At 37.7% G+C, this 21489-nt stretch overlaps 1 protein-coding gene across 2 annotated transcripts; it reads left to right on the top strand.

Moving 5' to 3' along the window:
• The first annotated feature begins 992 nt into the window (after positions 1-992).
• On the top strand, positions 993-6962 carry LOC144555319 (Ypt/Rab-GAP domain of gyp1p superfamily protein). 2 transcript variants are annotated; one of them, XM_078303609.1, is made up of 17 exons: positions 993-1198; positions 1676-1745; positions 1836-2375; positions 2784-2945; positions 3028-3141; positions 3260-3318; positions 3586-3652; positions 3739-3790; positions 3901-3993; positions 4072-4155; positions 4252-4696; positions 4807-4876; positions 5038-5118; positions 5218-5319; positions 5447-5577; positions 6363-6480; positions 6581-6962. In XM_078303609.1, the coding sequence occupies exons 1-17, from the start codon at positions 1131-1133 to the stop codon at positions 6698-6700; spliced, it is 2376 nt and encodes a 791-aa protein (XP_078159735.1). In that variant the 5' UTR covers positions 993-1130; the 3' UTR covers positions 6701-6962. The 2 variants fall into 2 exon arrangements, with proteins under 2 accessions (XP_078159735.1, XP_078159736.1); XM_078303610.1 differs by lacking the exon at positions 993-1198 and adding an exon at positions 1417-1592.
• Positions 6963-21489: the final 14527 nt, after the last annotated feature.

Raw genomic sequence — 21489 nt, 5'->3', positions numbered from 1 at the left:
AGATAGAAATATGAGTAACAGTGGAATGAGGAAGAAGAGGTGTAGAGACAGTAGATTGGGTAGAAGAAGAGCTGACCATTTTTTATACGGATCTGATCGAGCTCTAATACCATATAAAGAAATTAGAATAGTGAAAAGGTAAACTTGAGAAGAATCATAATTTGTATTTCTTTCTCTAAATCATTTCATTTACAATTGCTCTATATATAGAGACTTGATTACAGACAGCAGCCAGCACTTTAGCTTCTCTATTCTTGTTACAACAAGTCTAACTAACTAACCTCGTTTGACTATCTAACAGGCTAACTGAATATGTGCTAACTGCCTATCAATTGTCTGTTATGCTAACTGCTTATCAACACTAACTATTCTTTGTCTAATCTTGAGTCTTGACCTCTAATGATATTCTATTAAAAATGGAGAGGGAGCGGAGGAAAGGAGCTACTGTTTGGAGAGGAGAAAGGAGAGGCGTGATGTTGATTTTTGATAAAATTTGTCACCCTTGATTTAGAGTGTAAGATTTACTGTACGGAGATAAAAAAACCCTCGTTTCTCTTTCTACCCATCCCTTTCCCTTCCTCTACGGACACGGGTTCTGCACACCCTTAGCATATTCAGATATTCTCTGTACGGGTTGCGGGGTTGGGTTTGATCTTACCGGATGTTACAAGAAATGATGAATTCAATACCGGTACCCGTTCCGTTTGCCACCGACCAACTGTGACTGCCAAGTACGAAGCAACCATTGTTTTTTTAATCCAAAGCAGCTCTATGTTTCTACCAAAAAAAAGCAGCTCTATGTTTCTATGAAAAAAAAGCAGCTCTCTGTTGCTCTCATCATGCTGTCAAGTGTCGAGTATGAATACTGACACGGCAACACAAGACATGATAATTAACTACTCCACAGACCAATGGAAAGCCCCAGTCAAGAGTCAACTAGCTCTAATTGGGTTCAAATCTTCTTTCCCTTTTCTTAATTATTTCTCGTCAACTCTTCTTTTCTCTCTCAATTCTCAATCTAGAAATTTTAATATACTGTCCCTTCTCGCCATGTGATACCTAGCTTGCGAAAACTGCACCGCACTCAAAGCTCCAGCTCTTAATTCAGCAACGGTCCTGGTCGGAGGGGCATGGTACAAAATTCCGAGGAGATGAGGGACGAAGATGAAAGAGTCTCCTCGCCAGATCATATGAATAGGTGAGCTGGCTTATTTCTCATCTTGCCACGTTACCTTACTAATTGCCTACAGGGTCTTACTTTCTTCTCTAATTAATGCTGTAAAATTTTACATCTGACCACTCGATTCTCTAATCGTGGTTCGCGCCGGTTCCATTTTTTTTAACCCGTGAGATTTATCGGGGCGTGTGCTTGCTCTGACTTTCGATCCTTCGTTGCTTCAATCTGGGGCTTAAACTATTGTTTTATGGTTCTACTTGGATCTCGGGTTTTGTACTGTCTAGGGGTTTATCTTTCAAAGGGTGCCATCTCTTTTTGTAGTTCAGTGCCATGAATAGTTCAGTTGAGACTCTCTTTTCATGCGTTTAGATTTTTCTTACTTTTCCCAAATGGTCCAAATGGAGGCTGAATCACGGTAAATTTGATATCTTTTAACTTCCTTTTCACTTTTTAATTAGATATCTGAGAGAATGCTTAATTGAGTTTAATTTTGAGCAGAGACGCCTACGGTTTTATGGTGCGTCCCCAACACTTGCAAAGCTATAAACAGTATTCAAAGATATACCAGGTAATTAACATTAATCCTACACTCGTTATCAGTTTTCTCTTTTACTTCATCAAAGAAATATCCATTTTCCTTTTTTTGGTTTTTTTTAAGGAAGAGGAGGAAGAGCGGTCAGACCGATGGAAAGATTTTTTTGAGCGGCTTGCTGATTCTGATGAAACATCAGAAGAGAAAACTGAAAAGAAAGAAGAAAATATTGAAAATGTAGAACAAACTTCTGAAAATAACCCTGTTTCAGATGAGATTAAATCCCCAAATGAGCTGTCATGGGACAGTGTCAGTGCAGCTCTTAGTGCAATTGAACACATGATGAGCCGCAGAATTAAAAGCGATAAAATTAAGAATGCTAAAGAAGAGTTTGAAGAGGCAAAAGGGGAGGGAACATGTGATTCTCAGATCTCCTCTACTGAAGATGAGTCAAAGCCTGGAACTGCAAATGGGGCCCATAATGAAGGGACCGATGAAGATTTTTATGATGTCCCTCTAGGTGGGACAGGTGAGAAAGGTGAAAATGCTGATTTCAACAGAAAAAGCGGAACCCACAATGAGGCGGCAAAGGATGCTGATTTCTCTTGGCAAGAAGAACTTGAGAGTTTGGTTAGAGGGGGTGTACCTATGGCTCTCAGAGGAGAGGTGCATCTACTTTTGAAATCTTTAATTTGATCTCTTTTGTTTGGCTTAAATGAGTAGCTAAACGCAACAGCCTTTTTTGATTGTACATTTCTTGGTTTCGTTGGTAACAGATCTCTTAAATCTGTGTAAAAGACTTCTCACAAAAAAGATAGAACATATGTTGTTTAGGTTCTTCATCGATAAATAATTTGGGTATTTTGGAGTGGGTTGTTAGCGTGAATTGGTAATTTTTCTATACACAAATTGCTACAAATATTTATGATTTATGCTTGCATTCTCAACGAACAATTGCATCTGTACTGTTAAATAGCTTGCAATTCATTTACAGAAAAGTAAAAAAAAGAACTACTAATATTATAGCTTATTATTTCTTTCTAAGCCTTAAATTAAGGAATATTATTATTTCAGCTGTGGCAAGCATTTGTGGGTGTGAAGGCTAGAAAAAGAAAAGGCTATTATGACAAATTAGCAGGCCAAGGGCCAAAATCAGCTGTTGATGATGAATCCAAAATCTCATCTTTGGAGGAAAGCAACATAATGAGTGAGAAATGGAGGGGCCAGATTGAGAAGGTTGGTTCTTTAATCAAATTTCACTGTTTTTAGTATTATGTAAAAACAAACTAGTTTTTCAATGTTGTTCATTTGTATACAGGATTTGCCTAGAACCTTCCCAGGGCACCCCGCATTAGATAAAGATGGTAGAGACGCTTTAAGACGTTTACTGACAGCTTATGCAAGACATAATCCATCTGTGGGTTATTGCCAGGTCAGCATTTAGTTGGGGTTATTAACTTAATGTTTTCTTTTCTTTTTGCCTTTTCTTTTCTGAATTTTCTAATCTCTAATACTACCTTTTCTTTTCTCCTTACTTGATGCAATTTCAGGCTATGAACTTTTTTGGGGGCCTCTTACTGTTGCTCATGCCTGAAGAAAATGCTTTCTGGCAAGTTCAATGTTTGAACATTGCGCATATTACAGTAATCTCTAAAGCTTATGCTTTTGCCCATGGACCCCTCTGCACCCGTGAAAATATCAATCATCAAAATGTTTTTGCATTTACTTTCTGTAAGGTTTTGGCCTTTGGTGGGCAAAGAGTTCATTCGTGTTATAATTAATATCAACCCAAATGTCGTTCTGGGAAAAAAAAAAGGTGAAATGAACAAAGAAACATCAGATTTAAGTACTTACAATAATCTTCAAATTCTGCCAGGACTTTGGTGGGTATGATTGACGAATATTTTGATGGTTACTATTCCGAAGAAATGATTGAATGTCAGGTACTAATCACGACTATACAATTATTATATGTAGCTAAATATTAATACCTTTGTAATCATCAGTTCGTTTTACTTTTTCTCTATAGGTGGATCAGCTTGTGCTAGACGAACTTGTATCAGAAAGATTTCCTAAGCTGGGTCTGTATCTTATAGTATGTACATTGTGTACATGTCTGATATTCTCCCTAATAAGCATATATTTCCTGATCCATATATTCTTAGTTGATGCATATGAATATTTATTGCAGCAAACCATCTGAATTACCTCGGTGTGGAGATAGCATGGGTTACCGGGCCATGGTTCCTTTCAATATTTGTTAACATGCTTCCTTGGGAAAGTGGTCAGGTTTCGTTTCATACTTCTGAAAATTTCCAAATTTGACACGTGTACCTCTCTCATATGGAAAAACATATTACAGTTCTTCGCGTGTGGGATGTGATTCTATTTGAAGGCAATCGTACCATGCTTTTTCGTACCGCTCTTTCTGTGATGGAGCTATATGGTATCCATTAAAAAAAGCAATTATATAACCCCGTCAAATAGCAATTATATTAGTTGATTGTACATTTAAGCCCCTATTTTTCCATTACAAATGTAGGTCCTGCAATAGTTACGACAAAGGATGCAGGAGATGCAATAACACTACTCCAGTCTCTAGCCGGTTCCACCTTTGACAGTAGTCAATTAGTACTGACAGCTTGCATGGGATATCAATTTGTAAATGAAGATAAATTACAAGAACTGCGAGAAAAATATAGGCCAGCTGTATTAGAGGCCATGGAAGAAAGGTTGAGGGATCAACATGCTTGGAGTGATTCGAAAACAAAGGGTCTAGCAACTAAGCTTTATAGCTTTAAACAAGATCCTGGCTTGTTAATATCTCCAAGAAAATCGAGCGAAAGCAATTTGGAGAATAATGGGGATGTAAATGGGTATTTTGGTAACTCGCCCATTGCCTCTGTGGGTGATTTGAAAGATCAGGTGATCTGGTTAAAAGCTGAGTTATGCAGGCTGATGGAAGAGAAAAGATCGGCTCTTTTGAGGTTTGTTTGAATTATTATGATTGATAACCTTCATTCTTATGTTATTAGTTGTACTTAGAATAAGGATTATTACTACTACTACTACTATCTTTTTTCTTAAAATAAATTAGAGCCGAAGAGCTGGAAACAGCATTAATGGAGATGGTCAGGCATGATAACAGACGTTCGTTGGCTGCCCAGGTGTGCTTATAGCCTTAAACTAATGTGGCTAATGTAGTACATGCATTTATTTTCATTTTGTTAAGCTAATGCCTAATAATATTTGCCTCTTTGACAAGGCATTCTTTTCATTTATAAGAATCTTATTTTAAGCATGAAGTTTGACCCATTCATTGTATCAGGCGGAGGAATTGGAAAAGCAGGTATCTGAATTAAGGCAAGCTTTCACTGACAAGCAACAGCAGGAGCAAGCAATGCTTAAGGTTTTATTTTGACTCTTTTTTTTTTAATACTTATAAATTATAATACCAAACTTTTGAAAATTTAAATGAGGAAACGGCAAACCATGACCAATTTTATAGGTATTGATGAGAGTGGAGCAAGAACAGAAGATGACAGAGGATGCACGTGTAGCTGCCGAGCGGGATGCAGCTGCTCAGAGACAGGCAGCTCGTGTGCTCCAGGTCTAGTCAAATTAAAACAATCTTTTCCGTGTTGATTGTGTTATATAGATACAACAATATGAAGAAATATATTTTTAGCCTTCAATTTTTTTATTATTAAATATAAATTTGTTTTGTTGAAATTTAGGAGAAGTACGAAGAAGCAATGGAGCTGATTGCTAAAATGGAGAAGAGAGCTGTGATGGCGGAGACTATGTTAGAGGCCACTATACAATACCAGTCGGGTCAGGGTAAGGCCCAGCAGCCTTTTTCTCCAAGGTATTCTTAATTTTTCATTCATTATTCATTTGAATATATATTTTTGTTTTTAAGATTGAATTATTAAAGGGTTTACAAAAAGAGAAATAGCATATTACATCTTCCGAGCAAAAAAATAATAAAATGAAAAATTCTGTCTCGATGTCATTAAAAAAGATTCTGTTTTCAGTTGTCGAACTATTGCAGTTGGTTCACTGAGGTCCATGAACTTCTTTGGGTTTTATTAGACCCCTTGAGTTATCCAGCGCCTTTTTCAGTTGGTAGTTGATTACTTGGAGCATGATGCTGATGTGGCACCATGAATGAACCAATATGAGGTGGGTGATGTGGCAAGTCAGGTGATATTGTGATGCCACGGAATCACCTCTAATAATGTGGCGACCAAATGAAGAAGTTTAAGGGCCTACCTGAACCCAGTGCAATAGTTTGGGGGCAAAAATGGACTTTCATAATTTAAATACCCCATTGGGATAATTTTTAGTCCAGGCAAGGAGCCCACCAGGACCACTTTTACCTCTTTAGTTTGTTCATTTTTTTTTATATGTTCTTGTACTTTACAACTATATTACAATTTTTGAAACTTAAAAGACTTATATGGACAATGGCTGCCATCAGGTATACTAGCTAAAGCAGAAATCACAAATAAATCATATTTGCTGCTATGAAACAAAAGGGAAGAGAAGAATCAAACTGGTCCTGGAACCTGAGCGTATATGTAAACAAAAATTATCTCTGTTGTCCAAAGGAATCATAGACTTACTACAGGTTTTCAATGTTTTCATTAGTGCTTTGCATACCGATCAAAATGTGCGTACCAGTCAAGACTCGTCGTCTGAAGGTTCTGGTAAGAAAGGAGGGTTGCTTTCTAGACCATTTGGATTCGGTTGGAATGATAAGAACAAGGTTGGTAACTTCTCAGGGAGAGTTTTTCTTACCTTCTTTTTTCAAGTACCTTTTGTTCCAAATTTTGGGTAATTACTAACTGGAACTGTTTGAATTTCAGGGAAAGGCTAGTACTACTGATGCAAGTGAAGTTAATGCTTCAACTTCTATAAACCAAGTGCTACACAAAGATGTAGATATTGTAGGGGACAAAAATGGTGGTTCATCTTTTAAAAATTAGTTTTGTCAATATTTTGGTGGCTGAGAGAATATTTTTGTGGCTTGTGTATATACAAACATGCATCAAGTTGATATATGTTTTGTTGATCTATGTTCTTTGACTTGATGAGAAAACCCGCGTTCATTTATGCCATTCATTTAGGATTAATAATAAAAACAAATTAGAATTTTCATTTAATCGGTTGTTTACTTGTTTGAATAATTAAATATATCATTTGTATTGAATTCCGGATAATATGATTACACTTAATTTCAACTGGAAATGGTCATGGGGTTTTTTTTTTTTTTTTTCATGCATTGATAACATCTCGCAACTAACCGAGTTTACAAGGAAAAAATGGCTATAACTCTTGTATATAGACATTGTTTTATTTTGTAGAAGTTTTGTATATGGACATTATGAACATCCGAATTACAACTTTCTGAAACATCTGAACTTTTGGAAAAAAAATTATGCTCCAGATTGCAAACTTGTAAGGCTCAAATTTCAGGATTTAACTACGAGTTTTTTTTTTCCCTCTATATGGAAGTGATAAGATTTGACAGAATCTCTAGTTCAACTTTATACTTTGCCGGATGATAACATCGGGACTAATAAATAAAATATAGGTAATAAGTTGCGTGGAAACATTTTTCCTAACAACGCTTCGCCAATATCAAACATATAGCAAAATTTTGCCTTTTTATTTACGGACAAAAAAGAAGTCGCAAGTGAAGAATTACTTCCGTGACATACACACGACATCTAAAAATTTCAAAATAATAATACAACACTTCAATTAAAAGTGTTTGGAGCACTCTAGTAGTGACTTTTCATGGCAAGACAATAGAGTATTTGCGACATTAATACAACACTCCAATTGAAGGTGTTTGGAGCACTCAAGTAGTATCTCCAGATGGCAAGTTAATAGGGCATTTACAACCCTAATACAACACTCCAATTGAATGTGTTTGGGGCACGCTAGTAATATCTCCAGATGGCAAGAGAAGATGGAAGCTACAACCCTAATACAACACTCCAATTGAAGGTGTTTGGAGCACTCTAGTAATGTCTACAGATGGCAAGAGAAGATGACAGTTGTAACCCTAATATGAAGTGTCATGTTTAGGATCTAATACAGTAATATAATTAAGTGTATTTAATTTGATTTTCCTGCTCTGATACCTTTTGTTGGTCCCAAAGACACTTAGAAGAGAGTGAATAGAGCCTTTTTAAATTTTTAATCTAAGTTATAAAGTTCGAGTGTGTCGTAAAATTGTTCTTGGCAAAAACTTAGAATAACTTTGTTCTAAACTAAAATGTATAATAAATAAACTAAATAGTAGAGTTTAGAGACACTTAACACGAGAGTTGTTTACAGAGTTTGGCACTAACGCCTATGTCTTCGGGCCTGCAACCTTCGAGATGGCGCGTCTTGCTTTACTCAATGAGAAAGGATTACAAGATGGAACCGGTGAGGCCTTACAATCTTCTGGGAAGTCACATGGCCCGAACAGGAGAATTAAAGGCTCAAAGGAAGACAATCTGATTCGCGAGGACTTGAGGATTGCTAGGTGAGGATAAGGCTCGAAGTAGTAATTGTTTTGATTACGTAGGATCACTTTAGGAGTTGTTGAATTGATTGGATAAGCTTGAGATTGATTGTGAGTATTGAAGTTTAAGCACACAAGCAACAATGACTTTTTCTAGATCTGAAAATACGAAATATTGAAGTTGTGGGCCGCTAGAGTATCAATCCAAACCTTGGTATAGCTTCTATTTATAGAGAACTGATAAAAAGGAAGTATTTGGTGCTGACCGTTGCAACGGTATAGGGACCGTTACAACAGTAGGGTAATTCGAACTGATTTGGATTGCAATGGTAGAGGACTGTAGTGGATTGCTATATAGAGTCATTACTAGAGTGCTCAAAACACATTCAATTGTAGTGTTGTATTAGGGTTGTAAATGCCATATTATCTTGCAATGTGGAGACAATACCAGAGTGCGCCTAACATCTTCAATTGGAGTATTTTTTTAGAGTTGTAAATACCCTATTATATTGCTATATATAGTCACTACTAGAGTGCTCCAGACACCTTTAATTGGAGTGTTGTATTAGGGGTGTAAGTGCACTATTATCTTGCTATATAGAGTAACAACTAGAGTGCTCCAAACACCTTCAATTGCAGTGTTGTATTAGGGTTGTAAATGTCCTGTTATCTTGCCATCTGGAAACACTACTAGAGTGCTCCCAACACCTTCAATTGAAATGCAATTTTAGGGTTGTAAATGCCCAATTATCTTTCCAACTGGAGACAATAGGAGATTTCTCCAAACACCTTCAATTGGAGTGTTCTATTAGGGTTGTAAATGCCCTATTATCCTACCATATGGAGACACTATAATAGTGCTCCAAACACCTTCAATTAGAGTATTTTATTAGGGTTGTAAATGCCCTATTATCTTTCCATATAGAGACACGAGTGGAGTGCACGTAGCAGCTTCAATTGGAGTGTTGTATTAGGGTTGTAAACGCCCTATTATCTTGCCATCTGCAGACATTGGTAGAGTGCTCAAAACACACTCAATTGGAGTGTTGTATTACGATTGCAAATGCCCTATTATCTTGCTATATTAAGTCACTACTAGAGTGCTCCAAACAACTTCAAGTAGAGTGTTGTATTACGGTTATAAACGTCCTATTATCTTGCCATCTGGACACACTACTAGAGTGCTCCAAACACCTTCAATTGGAGTGTTATATTAGGGTTGTAAATACCCTATTATTTTGCCATCTGGAGACTCTATTAGAGTACTCCAAACACCTTCAATTGGAGTGTTGTATTGGAGTAGTAAACTCCGTTTTTATTTTGCCATATAGAGACACAACGAGAGTGCTCCAAACACCTTCAATTGGAGTGTTGTATTAGGGTTGTAAATGTCCATTATCTTGCTATTTGGAGACACTACTAGAGTGCTCCAAATACCTTCAATTGAAGTGTTGTATTATGGTTGCAAATGCCCTATTATCTTGCTATATAGAGTCACTACCAAAGTGCTCCAAACACCTTCAATTTTAGTGTTGTATTACGGTTGCAAATGCCCTATTACCTTGCTATATAGAGTCACTACGAGAGTGCACCAAACATCTTCAATTGCAGTGTTGTATTAGGGTTGTAAATGCCCTATCATCTTGCCATCTGGAGATACTATTGGAGTGCTCCAAACACCTTCAATTGGAGTGTTGTATTAGGGTTGCAAATGCCCTATTTATTTTGACATATAGAGACACAAGTAGAGTCCTCGTAGCAGCTTCAATTGGAGTGTTGTATTAGGGTTGTAAATGCCCCATTACCTTGCCATCTGGAGACATTGCTAGAGCGGTTCCAACACCTTCAATTGGAGTGTTCTATTAGGGTTGTAAATGCCCTATTATCCTACCATATGGAGACACTATAATAGTGCTCCAAACACCTTCAATTAGAGTGTTGTAATAAAGTCGAAAATGCCCTAATATCTTGCTATATTGAGTCACTACTAGAGTGCTCCAAACAACTTCAATTTGAGTGTTGTATGAGGGTTGTAAATACCCTATTATCTTGTCATCTAGAGACATTACTAGAGTGCTCGAAACACCTTCAATTGAAGTGTTATTTTTGGATAGTAAATACCCTATTATATTGCCATATAGAGACACTATTATTAGGGTTGTAAATGCGCTATTATCTCGCCATATAGAGACATGACTAGAGTGCTCCAAACACCTTCAATTGGAGTGTTGTATTAGGGTTGTAAATGCCCTTTTATCTTGCCATCTAGAGACATGACTAGAGTGCTCCAAACACCTTCAATTGGAGTGTTGTATTAGGGTTGTAAATGCCCTTTTATCTTGCCATCTAGAGACATTACTAGAGTGCTCCAAACACCTTCGATAGGAGTGTTGTATTAGGGTTGTAAACTCCCTTTTATCTTGCCATATAGAGACACAACTAGAGTGCTCCAAACACCATCAATTGCAGTGTTGTATTACTGTTGTAAATGTCCCATTATCTTGCCATCTAGAGACATTACTAGAGTGCTCCAAACACCTTCAATTGAAGTGTTATTTTAGGGTTGTAAATGCCCTATTATCTTGTTATAACTCTCAGTACTAAAGTGCTCCAAACACCTTCAATTGGAGTGTTGTATTAGTGCTGTAAATACCCTATTATCCTGCCATCTGGAGACACTACAATAGTGCTGCAAACACCTTCAATTAGAGTGTTGTATTAGGGTTGTAAAAGCACTATTATCTTGCTATATAGAGTCACTACTAGAGTGCTCCAAACACTTTCAATTTGAGTGTTGTATTAGGGGTGTAAATACACTATTATTTTGCTACATAGAGTCACTACTAGAGTGCTCCAAACACCTTCAATTGGAGTGTTGTATTAGGGTTGTAAATGCACTATTATCCTGCTATATAGAGTGACTACTAGAGAGCTCCAAACACCTTCAACTGGAGTATTGTATTAGGGTTGTAAATGCCCTGCTATCTTGCCATCTGGAAACACTACTAGAGTGCCCCAAACACCGTCAATTGAAATGTAGTTTTAGGGTTTTAAAGGCCATACTATCTTGCCAACTGGAGACAATACCAGAGTCCTCTAAACACCTTCAATTGAAGTGTTGTATTTGGGTGGTAAACTCCCTTTTGTCTTGCCATATGGAGACACAACTAGAGTGCTCCAAAAACCTTCAATTGGAGTGTTGTATTACGGTTGTCAATGTCCTATTATGTTGCCATCTAGAGACATTACTAGAGTGCTCCAAACACTTTCAATAAAAGTGCTATTTTATGGTTGTAAATACCCTATTATCATGCCTTCTGGAGACAATACTAGAGTGCTCCAAATACCTTCAATTGGAGTGTGAGGGTACTAAATGCCCTGTTATCTTGCCATCTGGAGACACTAACAGAGTGCCCCAAACATCTTCAATTGGAGTGTTGTATTAGGGTAGTAAATGCCCTATGATATTGCCATCTGGAGACACTACTAGAGTGCTCCAAACACCTTCAATTGGAGTATTTTATTAGGGTTGTAAATGCCCTATTGTCTTGGCATATAGAGACACGACTAGAGTGCTCCAAACACCTTCGATAGGAGTGTTGTATTAGGGTTGTAAATGCCCTATTATCTTGCCATCTGAACACAATACTAGAGTGCTCCAAACACCTACAATTGGAATGTTGTATTAGGGTAGAAAATGCCTTATTACCTTGCCAATTGGAGACAATACCAGAGTCCTCCAAACACCTTTAATTGGAGTTTTGTATTTGGGTTGTAAACTCCCTTTTATCTTGCCATATAGAGACACAACTAGAGTGCTCCAAACACCATCAATTGGAGTGTTATATTATTGTTGTAAATGTCCCATTATCTTGCCATCTAGAGACATTACTAGAGTGCTCCAAACACCTTCAATTGAAGTGTTATTTTAGGGTTGTAAATGCCCTATTATCTTGCTATATATAGTCACTACTAGAGTGCTCCAAACAACATCAATTGGAGTGTTGTATTAGGGTTGTAAATGCCTAATTATATTTCCAACTGGAGACACTACTAGAGTGCTCGAAACACCTTCAATTGTAGTATTTCATTAGGGTTGTAAATGCCCTATTATCTTGTCATATAGAGACCCGACTAGAGTGCTGCAAACACCTTCAATTGTAGTGTTTTATTAGGGTTGTAAATGCCCTATTATCTTGTCTTCTGTACACATTCATAGAGTGCGCCAAACACCTTCAATAGGAGTATTATATTAGGGTTGTAAATGCCCTATTATCTTGCCATCTGGAGACACTACTGGTGTGCTCCAGAGACATTCAATTGGAGCGTTGTATTAGGATACTAAATGCCCTACAATCTTGCCATCTGGAGATCCTACAAATGTGCTCTAAACACCTTCAATTGGAGTGTTGTATTAGGGTTGTAAATGCCCTATTATCTTGCCAACTGGAGACACTACTAGAGTGCTCGAAACACCTTCATCGAAGTGTTTAATTAGGGTTGTAAATGTCCTATTGTCATGCGATATAGAGACACTGCTAGAGTCCTCCAAACACCTTCAATTTGAGTATTGTATTAGGGTTGTAAATGCCCTATTATTTTGCCATATAGAGACAAAAGTAGAGTCCTCGTAGTAGTTTCAACTGCACTCTTGTATTAGGGTATTAAATGACCTGTTATCTTGCCATATAGAGACACAACTAGAGTGCTCCAAACACCATCAATTGGAGTGTTGTATTACTGTTGTAAATGTCCCATTATCTTGCCATCTAGAGACATTACTAGAGTGCTCCAAACACCTTCAATTGAAGTGTTATTTTAGGGTTGTAAATGCCATATTATCTTGCTATATATAGTCACTACTAGAGTGCTCCAAACAGCTTCAATTGGAGTGTTGTATTAGGGTTGTAAATGCCTAATAATATTGCCAACTGGAGACACTACTAGAGTGCTCGAAACACCTTCAATTGTAGTATTTCATTAGGGTTGTAAATGCCCTATTATCTTATCATATAGAGACCCGACTAGAGTGCTCCAAATACCTTCAATTGGAGTGTAGTATTAAGGTTGTAAAAGCCCTATTATCTTACCATCTGGAGACACTAACATAGTGCTCCAAAAACCTTTAATTGGTGTGTTCTATTATGGTTGTAAATGCCCTATTAAGTTGCCATCTGGAGACACTACTAGAGTTCTCCAAACACCTTGAACTGGAGTATTTTGTTAGGGTTGTAAATGCCCTATTATCCAGTCATATAGAGGCACGAATAGAGTTCTCCAAACAACTTCAATTGGAGTGTTGTATTAGGGTTGTAAATGACCTTTTATCTTTCCATCTGGAGACATTACTAGAGTGCTCCAAACACCTTCGATAGGAGTGTTGTATTAGGGTTGTAAAGGCCCAATTATCTTGCCACCTAGAGACACTACTGGAGTGCTCTAGACACATTCAATTGGAGTGTTATTTTAGGGTAGTAAATACCCAATTATCTTGCTATATTGAATCACTACTAGAGTGCTCCAAACAACTTCAATTGGAGGGTTAGCATTATAAATGCCCTATTATCTTGCCACCTGCACACACTATTAGAGTGCTCCAAACACCTTCATTTGGAGTGTTCTATTAGGGTTGTAAATACCCTATTGTCTTGCCAACTGGAGACACTACTAGAGTTCTCCAGACACATTCAATTGGAGGGTTGTATTGGGGTTGTAAACTCCCTTTTATCTTGCCATATAGAGATACTACTAGAGTGCTCCAAACACCTTCGATTGGAATGTTGTATTACGGTTGCAAATGCCCTATTATATTGCTATCTAGAGACACTACTAGATTGCTCCAAACACCTTCAATTGGAGTATATTATTAGGGTTGTAAATGCGTTATTATCTTACCATATAGAGACACGACTAGAGTGCTCCAAACACCTTGAATTGGAGTGTTGTATTGGAGATGTAAATGCCCTATTACCTAGCTATATAGAGTTACTACTAGAGTGCTCCAAACACCTTCATTAGAGTGTTTTATTACGGTTGTAAATGCCCTATTATCCTGCATTCTGGAGACACTACAACAGTACTCCAAACACCTTCAATTGGAGTGATGTATAACGGTTCCCAATGTCATATTATCTTGCTATATTTAGTCACTGCTAGAGTGCACCAAAAACCTTCAATTGGAGTGTTGTATTATGGTTGTAAATGCTCTTTTATGTTCCCATTTGGAAACACTACTAGAGTGCTCCAAACACCTTCAACTGGAGTATTTTGTTAGGGTTGTAAATGCCCTATTATCCTGTCATATAGAGGCACGAATAGAGTTCTCCAAATACCTTCAATTGGAGTGTTGTATTAGGATTGTAAATACCCTATTATCTTGTCCACTGGAGACATTGCTAGAGTGCTCCAAACTCATTCAATTGGAGTGTTGTATTAGGGATGCAAATGCCCTATTATATTGCTATCTAGAGACACTACTAGAGTGCTCCAAACACCTTCCATTGGTATATATTATTAGGGTTGTAAATGCGCTATTATCTTGCCATATAAAGACACGACTAGAGTGCTCCAAACACCTTCAATTGGAGTGTTGTATTAGGGTTGTAAATGTCCTTTTACCTTTCCATCTGGAGACATTACTAGAGTGCTCCAAACACATTCGATAGGAGTGTTGTATTAGGGTTGTAAATGCCCTATTATCTTGCCACCTAGAGACACTACTGGAGTGCTCCAGACACATTCAATTGGAGTGTTATTTTAGGGTAGTAAATACCCAATTATTTTGCTATATTGAATCACTACTAGAGTGCTCCAAACAACTTCAATTGGAGGGTTATATTAGGGTTAAAAGTGCCCTATTATCTTGCCACCTGCACACACTATTAGAGTGCTCCAAACACCTTCAATTGGAGTGTCATATTAGGGTTGTAAATGCTCTATTATCATGCCAACTGGAGACACTACTAGAGTTCTCCAGACACATTCAATTGGAGGGTTGTATTAGGGTTGTAAACTCCCTTTTATCTTGCCATATAGAGATACTACTAGAGTGCTCCGAACACCTTCATTAGAGTGTTTTATTACGGTTGTAAATGCCCTATTATCCTGCATTCTGGACACACTACAATAGTACTCCAAACACCTTCAATTGGAGTGATGTATAACGGTTGCAAATGCCATATTATCTTACCATCTGGAGACACTAAAAAAGTGCTCCAAAAACCTTCAATTGGAGTGTTGTATTATGGTTGTAAATGCTCTATTATGTTGCCATCTGGAGAAACTACTAGAGCGCTCCAAACTGGAGTATTTTGTTAGGGTTGTAAATGCCCTATTATCTTGTCATATAGAGACACGAATAGAGTTCTCCAAATACCTTCAATTGGAGTGTTGTATTAGGATTGTAAATACCCTATTATCTTGTCATCTGGACACATTGCTAGAGCGCTCCAAACTCCTTCAATGGGAGTGTTGTATTAGGGTTGCAAATGCCCTATTATATTGCTATCTAGAGACACAACTAGAGTGCTCCAAACAACTTCAATTGGAGTATATTATTAGGGTTGTAAATGCGCTATTTTGTTGCCATATAGAGACACAACTAGAGTGCTCCAAACACCTTCAATTAGAGTGTTGTATTAGGGTTGTAAATGCCCTTTTATCCTGCCAGTTGGAGACATTACTAGACTGCTCCAAACACCTTCGATAGGAGTGTTGTATTAGGGCTGTAAATGCCGTATTATCTTGCCACCTAGAGACACATTCAATTGGAGTGTTATTTGAGGGTAGTAAATACCCAATTATCTTGCTATATTGAATCACTACTAGAGTGCTCCAAACAACTCCAATTGGAGGGTTATATTAGGGTTATAAATGCCCTATTATCTTGTAATCTGCACACACTACTAGAGTGCTCCAAACACCTTTAATTGGAGTGTTCTATTAGGGTTGTAAATGCCCTATTATCTTGCCATATAGAGACACAACGAGAGTGCTCCAAACACCTTCAATTGGAGTGTTGTGTTAGGGTTGTAAATGCCCTATGATCTTGCCATCTGGAGACACTACTATAGTACTCCAAAACACCTTCAATTGGAATGTTGTATTACGGTTGCAAATGCCCTATTATCTTGCTATATAGAGAGTCACTACTATAGTGCTCCAAACACCTTCAATTGTAGTGTTGTATTAGGGTTGTACATGCCCTATTATTTCGCAATGTGGAGATAATACCAGAGTGCTCCAAACATCTTCAATTGGAGTGTTTTTTTAGATTTGTAAATGCCCTATTATATTGCTATATAGAGAGACAACGAGAGTGCTCCAAACACTTTCAATTGTAGTGTTGTATTAGGGTTGTAAATGCCCTATTATCTTGCAATGTGGAGACAGTACGAGAGTGCTCCCAATATCTTCAATTGGAGTGTTGTTTTGGAGGTGTAAATGCCCTGTGAGCTAGATAGAGTCACTACTAGAGTGCTCCAAACACCTACGATTGGAGTGTTGTATTCGGGTTGTAAATGTCCTGTTATCTTGCCATGTAGAAACACTACTAGAGTGCTCCAAACACCTTCAATTGAAATGCAATTTTAGGTTTGTAAATGCCCTATTATCTTTCCATCTGGATACAATACAAAGAGTGCTCCAAACACCTTCAATTAGAGTATTTTGTTAGGGTTGTAAATGCCCTATTATCCTGTCATATAGAGACACGAATAGAGTTCTCGAAATACCTTCAATTGGAGTGTTTTATTAGGGTTGTAAATGCCGTATTATCTTGTCCTCTGGAGACATTCCTAGAGTGCTCCAAACTCCTTCAATTGGAGTGTTGTTTTAGGGTTGCAAATGCCCTATTATATTGCTATCTAAAGATACTACTAGAGTGCTCCAAACACCTTCAATTGGAGTATATTATTAGGGTTGTACATGCTCTATTATCTCGCCATATCACGACTAGAGTGCTCCAAACATCTTCAATTGGAGTGTTGTATTAGGGTTGTAAATGCCCTTTTATCTTGCCTTCTGGAGACATTACTAGAGTGTTCCAAACACGTTCGATAGTAGTGTTGTATTAGGGTTGTAAAGGCCCTATTATCTTTCCACCTAGAGATACTATTGAAGTGCTCCATACACATTCAATTGTAATGTTGTATTTGGGTTATAAACGCCCTATTATCTTGCTATCTGCACACACTACTAGAGTGGTCCAAACACCTTCATTTGGAATGTTCTATTAGGGTTGCAAATGCCCTATTATCATGCCATATAGAGATACAACGAGAGTGCACCAAACACCTTCAATTGGAGTGTTGTATTAGGGTTGTAAATGCCCTATTATCTTGCCACCTAGAGACACTACTGGGGTGCTCCAGACATTCAATTGGAGTGTTATTTTAGGGTAGTAAATACCCAATTATCTTGTTATATTTAATCACTACTAGAGTGCTGCAAACAACTTCAATTGGAGGGTTCTATTAGGGTTATAAATACCCTATTATCTTGCCATCTGCACACACTATTAGAGTGCTCCAAACCTTCAATTGGTGTGTTTATATTCGGGTTGTAAATGTCCTATTATCTGCCAACTGGAGACACTACTAGAGTGCTCCAGATACATTCAATTGGAGGGTTGTATTAGGGTTGTAAACTCCCTTTTATCTTGCCATATAGAGATACTACAATAGTGCTCCAAACACTATCAATTGGAGTGTTTTATTAGGGTTTTGAATGCCCTATTATCTTGTCATATAGAGACACAACTAAAGTGCTCCAAACCCCTTCAATTGGAGTGTTTTTTTACGGTTTTGACTGCCCAATTATCTTGCCATCTGGAGACATTACTGGAGTGCTCCAAACCCCTTCAATTGGAGTGTTTTATTACGGTTTTGACTGCCCAATTATCTTGCCATCGGGAGACATTACTGGAGTGCTCCAAACGCCTTCAATTGAAGTGTTATTTTATGGTTGTAAATGCCATATTATCTTGCCATCTGGAGACAATACTAGAGTGCTCCAAATACCTTCAATTGGAGTGTAGTATTAAGGTTGTAAAAGCCCTATTATCTTACCATCTGAAGACACTACTAGAGTGCTCCAAACACCTTCAACTGGAGTATTTTGTTAGGGTTGTAAATGCCCTACTATCCTGTCATATAGAGACACGAATAGAGTTCTCCAAATACCTTCAATTGGAGTGTTGTATTAGGGTTGTAAATACCGCATTATCTTGTCCTCTGGACACATTGCTTCAGCGCCGAACTCTTTCAATTAGAGTGTTGTTTTAGGGTTGCAAATGCCCTATTATATTGACACTACTAGAGTGCTCCAAACATCTTCAATTAGAGTGTTGTTTTAGGGTTGTAAATGCCCTTTTATCTTGCCATCTGGAGACATTACTAGAGTGCTCCAAACACCTTCGATAGGAGTGTTGTATTAGGGTTGTAAATGCCCTATTATCTTGCCACCTGGAGACACTACTGGATTGCTTCAGACACATTCAATTGGAGTGTTATTATAGGGTAGTAAATACCCAATTATCTTGCTATATTGAATCACTACTATAGTGCTCCAAACAACTTCAATTAGAGGGTTGTATTAGGGTAATAAATGCCCTATTATCTTGCCATCTGCACACACTACTATTGTGCTCCAAATACCTTCAATTGGAGTGTTCTATTAGGGTTGTAATTGCCCTATTATCTTGCCATATAGAGACACAACGAGAGTTCTCCAAACACCTTCAATTGGAGTGTTGTATTAGGGTTGTGAATGCCCTATTATCTTGCCATCTGGAGACATTACTATTGTACTCCAAACACCTTCAATTGGAATGTTGTATTACGGTTGCAAATGCCCTATTATCTTCCTATATAGAGAGTCACTACTAGAGTGCTCCAAACACCTTCAGTTGTAGTGTTGTATTAGGGTTGTCAACGCCCTATTATCTTGCCATCTAGACACACTACTAGGGTGCTCCAAGCACAATCAATTGGAGTGTTTTATTAGGGTTGTGAATGCCTTATTATCTTGTCATATAGAGACACAACTAGAGTGCTCCAAACACCTTCAATTGGAGTGTTTTATTACAGTTTTGAATGCCCTATTATCTTGCCATATAGAGACACAACGAGAGTTCTCCAAACACCTTCAATTGCAGTGTTGTATTAGGGTTGTAAATGCTCTATTATCTTGCCATCTGGAGACATTACTATTGTACTCCAAACACCTTCAATTGAAATGTTGTATTACGGTTGCAAATGCCCTATTATCTTGCTATATAGAGAGTCTCTACTAGAGTGCTCCAAACACCTTCAATTGTAGTGTTGTATTAGGGTTGTAAATGTCCTATTATCTCGCAATGTGTAGACAATACTAGAGTGCTCCAAACATCTTCAATTAGAGTCTTTTTTAGAGTTGTAAATGCCCTGTTATATTGCTATATAGAGACAACGAGGGTGCTCCAAACACCTTCAACTGTAGTGTTGTATTAGGGTTGTAAATGCCCTATTATCTTGCAATGTGGAGACAGTACCAGAGTGCTCCCAACATCTTCAATTGGAGTGTTGTATTGGAGGTATAAATGCCCTATTACCTAGCCATATAGAGTCACTACTGGAGTGCTCCAAACACCTTCGATTGGAGTGTTGTATTAGGGTTGTAATTGCCCTGTTATCTTGCCATCTAGAAACACTACTAGAGTGCTCCAAACAACTTCAATTGAAATGCAAATTTAGGGTTGTAAATGCCCTATTATGTTGCCATCTGGATACAATACAAAGAGTGCTTCGAACATCTTTAATTGGAAATTTAGGATTGCAATGTGGAGACAATACCAGAGTGCTCCAAACATCTTCAATTGGAGTGTTTTTTTAGAGTTGTAAATGCCCTATTATATTGCTATATAGAGACACAACGAGAGTGCTCCAAACACCTTCAATTGTAGTGTTGTATTAGGGTTGTAAATGCTCTATTATCTCGCCATATAGAGACACGACTAGAGTGCTCCAGACATCTTCAATTAGAGTGTTGTATTAGGGTTGTAAATGCCCTTTTATATTGCCTTCTGGAGACATTATTAGAGTGCTCCAAACACCTTCGATAGGAGTGTTGTATTAGGATTGTCAACGCCCTATTATCTTGCCATCTGGACACACTACTAGGGTGCTCCAAGCACAATCAATTGGAGTGTTTTATTAGGGTTGTGAATGCCTTATTATCTTGTCATATAGAGACACAACTAGAGTGCTCCAAACACCTTCAATTGGAGTGTTTTATTACGGTTTTAAAAGCTCTATTATCTTGTCATATAGAGACACAACTAGAGTGCTCGAATCACCTTCAATTGGAGTGTTTTATTACGGTTTTGAATGCCCTATTATCTTGCCATCTGGAGACATTACTGGAGTACTCCAAACACCTTCAATTGAAGTGTTATTTGATGTTTGTAAATTCCCTATTATCTTGCCATCTGGAGACAATACTAGAGTGCTCCAAATACCTTCAATTGGAGTGTAGTATTATGGTTGTAAAAGCCCTATTATCTTACCATCTGGAGACACTACTAGAGTGCTCCAAACACCTTCAACTGTAGTATTTTGTTAGGGATGTAAATGCCCTATTATCCCGTCATATAGAGACACGAATAGAGTTCTCGAAATACCTTCAATTGGAGTGTTGTATTAGTGTTGTAAATGTCGCATTATCTTGTCCTCTGGAGACATTCCTAGATTGCTCCAAACAACTTCAATTGGAGTGTTGTTTTAGGCTTACAAATGCCCTATTATATTGACACTACTAGAGTGCTCCAAACATCTTCAATTAGAGTGTTGTATTAGGGTTGTAAATGCCCTTTTATCTTGCCATCTGGAGACATTACTAGAGTGCTCCAAACACCTTCGATAGGAGTGTTGTATTAGGGTTGTAAATGCCCTATTATCTTGCCACCTGGAGACACTACTGGATTGCTTCAGACACATTCAATTGGAGTGTTATTATAGGGTAGTAAATACCCAATTATCTTGCTATATTGAATAACTACTAGAGTGCTCCAAGCAACTTCAATTAGAGGGTTGTATTAGGGTAATAAATGCCCTATTATCTTGCCATCTGCACACACTACTATTGTGCTCCAAATACCTTCAATTGGAGTGTTCTATTAGGGTTGTAATTGCCCTATTATCTTGCCATATAGAGACACAACGAGAGTTCTCCAAACACCTTCAATTGGAGTGTTGTGTTAGGGGTTGTGAATGCCCTATT

Source organism: Carex rostrata, chromosome 6 (genome assembly GCF_964058835.1).
Source record: "Carex rostrata chromosome 6, lpCarRost1.2, whole genome shotgun sequence".
NCBI lineage: Eukaryota > Viridiplantae > Streptophyta > Magnoliopsida > Poales > Cyperaceae > Carex > Carex rostrata.
Note: the sequence above shows the minus strand (reverse complement) of the source record. Positions and strands in the feature narration are given on the sequence as shown.